The sequence below is a fragment of the Sinocyclocheilus rhinocerous genome, unplaced genomic scaffold (genome assembly GCF_001515625.1).
Source record: "Sinocyclocheilus rhinocerous isolate Xijiao unplaced genomic scaffold, SAMN03320098_v1.1 scaffold495, whole genome shotgun sequence".
NCBI lineage: Eukaryota > Metazoa > Chordata > Actinopteri > Cypriniformes > Cyprinidae > Sinocyclocheilus > Sinocyclocheilus rhinocerous.
This window is the reverse complement of record NW_015629560.1, coordinates 637,669-645,661: the sequence shown is the minus strand read 5'-3', so window position 1 is coordinate 645,661 and position 7,993 is coordinate 637,669. Positions and strand designations below refer to the sequence as shown.

Sequence of the window (7,993 nt, the reverse complement as noted above, 5' to 3'; positions counted from 1 at the left end):
GCTGTATCTTTCTTTTATAAATATGATAAAACTAAAGACTTTTTGGAGATATGAAGGATACAGTACTACTCTATAGGTACTCAAGATTAACATGAGATTGGGTGAAACTGTGTGTTATGCCCCCTTTAAATATATTTATATATAATATAAATTATATGACTATAAATATAGACATGTAAATACAAGTAAACATTTTCTAAATATATACTGTATGAGTGTGCATTCATATATACATATGAATAATAAATAATAATAATATAATAATAAATAAACACATATATATTTTGTGTAAACAAAAACTTTTATTTTGTATGCGATTAATCGTTTGACAGCCCTAATATATTCTTTTTTCAGTTTAACAGCGCCCTCTATCTAAAACAAGAAAAATTGCACTTTTAATTCTGCTGTTACTCAATACATTGACCTCAGTTTAAAGGCAAATGATGCTTGTGCTCATCCAATAAAAAAAAAATATTTTTAAGGCTGAGAAAGCACTTTTTATGGTTATTCTGAGAAGGAAGTGCCGTGTATTGAAAGGAAGGAACCATAAAGCTGGATATGTAACAGGCAGCAACTGCACACTCGACTCATTGTCAACTTTATTGTGAACAACAAACAGCAAAAGAAACAACAAACAAAAAACAAGAAAAGGATGACAAACATATATCATATGCATATCATACAAAAAAAAGATACATAGAAGGACGAGCAGAAAAACACAATGGCAGAATCGAGTACCTCAGCAGCACAACGCAACAGTCTCTCAAGACATGCAAATAATTAAGGTACGAAGAGAAATTCACACATGCACATTTGCAGTGTGATTTGGTATTCATATAATCAAGAACAGAGTATTTAAATGAAACAAAATACTATACTACAACCCCTGCTGGCAGCACTTAGTGTGGCATATTGCACGTGATTGAAGCAACAACAAAAAAATCGTAAAACCTATGCTATAGGTAAAGAGGCATCAGCTAAGAACATAAACGTAAATAAAACATCTTCAACAGGCCATCTGCGTTACATCTATACAGACCGAACTGATGCCAAACAACCCTAAATCATGCCTGGGACATGCAAATATTGGATCAGTTATGCAACAAATTAGCTTTTGTGGCAGGAAATGGTTTCAAGTTGTAAAGAAGCTGGCTTTGACCATTTCCATGAGTAGTAACCCTGGTGACTGCAGTGATAGCCATCTCGGTACAGTATACAACTGCCATAAAAACAGATTTAAAACACATCCTAACTAGCTGTGGCTTCCAGTGTCTTTGTGGCTGAGAAAACAAACCCAGTATTAGCAGTGTGTAAGAAATAGTGCGTCTGACCTGAGGCCGTTCCAATGCGCTGCTCAATGCAGTATTATATGACATAAAACAACAAAAAAACAACCAAACAAACAGAAAACACTCATGTGTCATTCCCTGAATCGACAGTGACCTCTGCCACGTCACCTACATCCACTTCCTCGCCTTCATTGTTTGCTTTTGAATTGTTTAGAACTGTTTGAAAAGCATTTGACCCGGTTCACCACCCATATACTTTCCCTGATTACTCTGTAGTCCCTGATATACGATGCCACAGTTCTGTTGTGGTGTCAGACAATACACTTATAAAACATATATGGACCTTTTATATGAAATATATCATCTTGCACATAACATCTTAAGCCACATAAAACACATTGCACGCATCATGATCCTCATGATTCCATTCACTTAAAAAAGCATTTTGTGTATATATATATATATATACATATATATATATATATATATATATATATAAGTCATTTTTTGATCTATGATAGGGCTTGGATAAAACGAAAAGCACAAATCAACAACAGCAAGAATTATACAGTAATTTAATACATACGATCAAAAGTAGTATCACTGAAAGCTTCGTTTTACATGTGCACTTGATTCCTCAGGCACTGTAGTACACTCTGTAGTACAGAGTCTTATTCCTCCACAGCGAGTATGAGTTGTCGAACTTCAGCTGGTATGTACCTTCACCTGGAAACTCGTGGCTCCCGCTCTGAACCGCCAGATGACTGTCCTGACGGTACACAGGCAGGATTTCTCCCAAGTTCGAGTTGGCAACTGATTTAGAGCCCTTCTCAACATCTCCAGGAACCACAGGGCCTGTTTGACAAAACAATTGCCCATATATCATTGAAAGTATTCCTTACATGCATCTGCTTATTTTAAGCTTTGTACAAAAAAAAGTTTCACAACATTTAACATTAAATAATGTTTTTCTAAAAAAGAAACTGTAAACCTAAAATAACTGGTTACAATTTAATACAAAAACTTGACTCCAAACTTAAAAAATAGTGTATAAATTTAGAATCATACACTACCAGATTTTAAACTTATTCCGATCACAACAAACTCATGCAGAAACGTGTGCGTTGTTGCTAGAAGACACATTACAAATGAAAACAATGTGTTCTAAAATCGGCTGAAAATATCAAACATGTTTGATATCCTCCGACTGGATGGAATCAAAGTCTGAAGCTAGGGGTGTGCGATATATGTGACCCTGGAGCACAAAACCAGTCTTAAGTCGCTTTTTTGCACCCTCAGATTCCAGATTTTCAAATAGTTGTATCTCAGCCAAATATTGTCCAATCCTAACAAACCATACATCAATGGAAAGCTTATTTATATATGTATAAATCTCAATTTCAAAAAATTGACCCTTATGACTGGTTTTGTGGTCCAGGGTCACATATATCATCTGCGATAATATCGTAATTGTTGTTTTAACGATGTGCGATTTTACATTATCGAGTATTTTACAAAAAACCATTCAAAACACCTACAGAGCGCACGCATACATTACGTGAAGTCTAGACGAGTGTGTTATTTCACTGCATGATTCAGCCTATAAAAATACATTTAGAATGATCACAAATTCAAGACATGGGGGCAGAAAAAGTATATATTTATACCACTTCATATAGTTAATCAATTTCACATGAAGAGTGCCGTTTTTTTCTCCAAAATGATTGCAAATGTGATTGATTTTTTATAACAGTTCAATAAACAAGAAGTTAATTAAGAGACTTACGTTTTAGACACCATATTGCCAGTTTTTGCGCTATTTCGACAACAAAAATAATTCCAAACACAGCCACAATGCTGTTTTGTGTCTCCGAGCAACATGACTGTTTCGTTTCTGAATGAATCAACCGTGACTTGCTGCCACCTACTGGCGGTTTTAGTTTAATATTTATTTAAATAATTTCAAATATCAATTTTCAACGTTTTATGTTTAATATATCAAAACATTATTTATGCATTTGTAACTGCAGGTTAAAGCGCTCATGTCCTGCATTAAACGGTGTGTAAAAACATCTGAATTCCACTTCAGATGCAGCTGTTTTTTTCTCTGCATTGCAAAGATTAATTTTGTTGATACTGATTTAATTTTCTTGGTAATAGCTCAAATGTCTTATTATTCTAATTCACTGATTAAATGTAAGAATTTGATTCAAAAGATAATGCACTTTTAGAAAAAAAATGGCTTTATAAAGGTAAAAATGTCCATAAAAGGTAAAAATCTATTTAAACTTATTGGAAAAGATTAATTTCGATCGGTGTGAACGGACCACCACACAAAATATGAAGAATATCAAAAACTTTGAAGAGTCAGCTGTCCACGGTAGTCCTTAAGATACCAGCACAATAACACTCTTAGCAAAATATCGTCTAATTATTGTTATCGATAAAATCCCAGAAAATAGAGATATTATTTTTTATCAATATCGCACACCCCTATCTGAAGCTAAAAACAAATCAGAGCCTCTGACCATCATAGACTACACGATTTTCTATGAAATCAGCCAACTCAAATCTACAGACTGGCTCTAACTTTTGGCAACTATTGTCGAGACTGTAAATCAGGACAAAAATCATGTTCCAGCCTTAATTTGTCAATTACAATTCAGAGCAACTGTGTGGACACACTAAGCATTCAAGGGACAAAAGAAGACAAAGCAACTCCTATCAATTTGTCTGAACAAAAGCAGGAAACAGGACAGGAAGTACTCCCTCACCTTCCAGGTCATCATCTTCATCCTCATCGTCACTGGATTCGCTAATGTGGACAGTAATGGCTCGGCTAGTGACTGGTGACCAGTCGAAGTAAACCCCAAAACCAATGTCATAGCCATCTGTGGCAAACTCCCAGCACACGCACTTGGCCTCGGGGACAGTGGGCACGTGGACGGTCATTATGTCTCCACGATATACTGTCACCACGCTGTCCTTCTCCTGACGCAGCTTTGTCTTCAGCTCCTTCAGAGCCGCGGAGGTCCATGTGGATGCTGGTTTCATCGGAGGAAGAGCTGCAAAGAGATAAGTGATCGATTGATATTCTTTTCTTTCACACTTGGATGGAGTAGAAATGTCTTGAGAATATTTGCACAGCAGTGCATGTGTTCAAACCACTCAAGATTAAAAAGAAAAATACATTAACGAAAATGAAATAAAAACAATGAACCTATTTTTCTTAAAAAAAAAAAATACAAATACACATTTACAAACATATAATTAATTTATAAGTTATAAATACACTGCATGTATAGTAGAATAATTCATGCAAGATGCACCTAATGTTGCTGCATAATTACACATTGGCTCACCCAGCAAATTGAAGTGTTAAAAAAATCACTACAGTATCACTACACTTACAAGGACATCAAAGTTTAATAAATATTATTGATTATGTTGCTGTTTTTATAACAGCAACAACAACAATAGGGTCATTCCGTGTCAAATCAACCAAATTTCAGAAACTTACTCAGCTCAAATTTTTTATTTTGTCAATATTATTTCAGAAGAAAGATGAAGATGTAACTCAGCTCAAATTTTTTATTTTGTCAATATTATTTCAGAAGAAAGATGAAGATGTGTAGTGAAGCCAAAATATTCAATGTCATTGATGTATATTTACTGAGTAATTCACTATTTTGTAGAGGAGGGCCAAAATTATTTTATTATTATTATTTATGCATTTGGCAGACATTTTTTATCCAAAGCCACATACATTGCATTCAAGTGATACATTTTATTGCATTCCATGGGAATCGAACCCATGACCTTTGTGTTGCTATTAATAATAATAATAATAAATACTCTTTCACAAAAAAAATAAAAAAAATTGTTAATTAGCATAACTTCAGCTTATTGGTGATATGCAGACCTGGCACATTTATAATGAAATAAATTGATAAGCAGTCCTCCTGAATTTGTATTGTATATCAATATCTTTTACAGCAGCTTTCATCATGGTTTATACAATCAGCGCCTAAATATCTGCTAGGCCTATATAAATTTTTTTTTTACTGCATACTACAGAACTTGGCCTATATAATGCACATTGCATGCTATTTTTGAAAGTCACGTGACCCGCCCAATAGCGACTTGAAAACGCAAACGCTTATTCGGTTAAAGCGTCAAATATAGAAAGAATCTCATCTTTCTCAAAGATTCTCAGACTTTAAGGTTGTGAATGGCACATTACAAATAGCACAAACATCCTTCTTTTTTTCTGACAGCTCTGTTCTCGAGGGGCAATGATGAAAGATGATGAGAAGCTTTCCTGAGATGAGCTTCACCTCTCTAATAGTTACTAACCTTTTTTCTCCCCAGGGTGTGAAGTACTGCTCTCCTGTGTGTCCCCCGCCTCTGCCTTCCCCAGAGATGCACTGGGCTCCTATTGACAACATCACAATACATACTGTACATACAAGCACAGCACTAAAGCTCACTTACTCACAAATATCTGACAGGCTTGAATTCACTGTACCTCGGTGGATTTCACGGATTCTCTGTTATTGCTGTTATCATCCATTTTAGTTTGGTTGTCCGGTTGGATTACTGTCGGGGAAAGGTCTGTGCTTTGAATTCTTCAAAATGAAAGTGGGAAGGATGAGGTTTACATACCTTTGAAATATAAAATAACCATTGTTGAGCTCCGATAAACCTGCACCAACCTGTTTAAAGGGTTTGCTTCACAGTTTTTTGACGTTATACCAGGGAAAGAAGAAACAGACAGGGATGACAGTCTAGATTGAAGCTCTGATGTCTCTAGTTTCTCCATCTCTAGAGTAGCAAACACATGAAATATATAAACAATCATCACATTCATCACTATCTGAATAAAGATTCAGTTCATCAGATGAAAACTCTTACCTGACTCAGAGGTGGCTTTCAATGAACCTCATTAAAAACTGAAACAAAATCTGCAAGAAGAAATAAAATAACCCATACTGTACTTTAATGTTAAATGTAATGACATTTATGAATATAAGTAAGGCTGTTGTGCGCAGTCATCAACTGACACGTGAAGCACATACGAATCAGTTTTGACTCGACGAGAAACTAAAGTGAAATTTACCATCAAACCATCAATCTCAGCATTCAAACCAAACCTGCCCTATGTGCTAAACCCACACGTACAGTACAGTTTGATAATATAATGTACACACACATACCTGCGGCGAGCGTGTGATGCTGTAGATGCAACAGTGTTGTCTGACAAATAACGTTTGACGCCCAGGAAGTCCGCTAATTTGTAAATACGTGTTTCTGAAGAGTAAAGTCTTTTCTGAATGGCTGCCAAACACATACGACTACACAATAAAAGTCCCCACAAAAGCAGTTCAGTGCAGTCCCGTTTCGTGATACGTATCGTATCGGGGCCTCTGTATCGTGATACGTATCGTATCGTGACTTTGCTGGTGATACACAGCCCTAATCACAACGGATTGCTGTGAAATGACTGTTTCTACTGATCAAATAAATGCAGCCTTGGCAAGCATAAGAGACTTTTGAACGGCAATCTAAACGCACTCAGAAGCAATTGTTTTAAAAACTGTAGAACTGCATCTGGCTGCATCTAGCCAATGTATTTTGTTTCCCAAATAAATTATTTAATAAGTGTCAAATGAAACATGATTAATCTTAGCTGAACAAATACATTTTTTAGGAATTCTTTATTTTTATTCTCTTTGAAACATTAACTAGTTGCTTAAACTAACACAACTAAGCAGCTACTTATTAAGTTGCAATAATATTAATAATACTAGATAGATAGATAGATAGATAGATAGATACGTTCTAAGACTTCAGTTTTTTTTTTACATTTCAGTATTTTGATTTTTTTGCACCCTCAGATTCCAGATTTTCAACTAGTTGTATCTCGACCAAATATTGTCCTATCCTAACAAACCATACATCAATGGAAAGCTTATTTATTCAGCTTTCAGATTATGAACAATTATTAAAAATTGACCCTTATGACTGGTTTTGTGTTCCAGGGTCACATATCATTACAATTAAAATAACTGGTATCTATTTTAATATATTTTAAAACGTATTTATTCCTGCGATCAAAGCTGAATTTTCAGCATCATTATTCCAGTCTTAAGTGTCACATGATCCTTCAGAAATCATTCTAATATGCTGATTTGGTGCTATTATGATGGTAATAACTGACTGGTTTCTGACAGGTGATACGTTGTCTTTAATAAATAAAGTTCAAAAGAATTTATTTTAAATAAATTTTTGTGGGACAGTGTAATTGTCTTTAGTCCCTTTTGATCCATCCTTGATGAATAAAAGCATTAATTTATTTAAATAATATATGTAATGTATGTATATATATGTGTGTGTGTTTATTTACTCATATTTTAATGAATACAATCGTGTTTTAATTTTTTTCATATTTAATTTCAGTGTATTGACTCACTAACCTAATGTCTCAGGTCTTCTGGTTGAGATGTTGATGTGGCGAGGCTTGAGGCTGGACGCACGCAGTAAAGCCGTCGCCAGCTGTTTGCCCATGAGTCCTCCGCCCACTACGCCAACACACAGATGTGCTTTAGCAGCGCAGCCATTCTCAGCGTTCACTTTCTTTCTGTGTGAAAATGTTCATGACTGTAGTAATGTGTAGCATCTATGTGGGAATTAACAGTCATATG

At 35.1% G+C, this 7,993-nt stretch overlaps 1 protein-coding gene across 2 annotated transcripts; it reads right to left on the bottom strand.

The window, feature by feature from the left end:
- Nucleotides 1–1,779: 1,779 nt before the first annotated feature.
- On the bottom strand, nucleotides 1,780–6,570 carry LOC107739232 (protein TMED8-like). Of its 2 annotated transcripts, none has more exons than XM_016551264.1 (7): nucleotides 6,506–6,570; nucleotides 6,204–6,241; nucleotides 6,005–6,113; nucleotides 5,818–5,917; nucleotides 5,646–5,724; nucleotides 4,064–4,354; nucleotides 1,780–2,144 (listed from the first exon to the last, which is right to left on the bottom strand). In XM_016551264.1, the coding sequence occupies exons 3-7, from the start codon at nucleotides 6,109–6,111 to the stop codon at nucleotides 1,927–1,929; spliced, it is 795 nt and encodes a 264-aa protein (XP_016406750.1). In that variant the 5' UTR covers nucleotides 6,112–6,113; nucleotides 6,204–6,241; nucleotides 6,506–6,570; the 3' UTR covers nucleotides 1,780–1,926. The 2 variants fall into 2 exon arrangements, with proteins under 2 accessions (XP_016406750.1, XP_016406749.1); XM_016551263.1 differs by having other exon boundaries at nucleotides 6,204–6,253; nucleotides 6,506–6,567.
- Nucleotides 6,571–7,993: the final 1,423 nt, after the last annotated feature.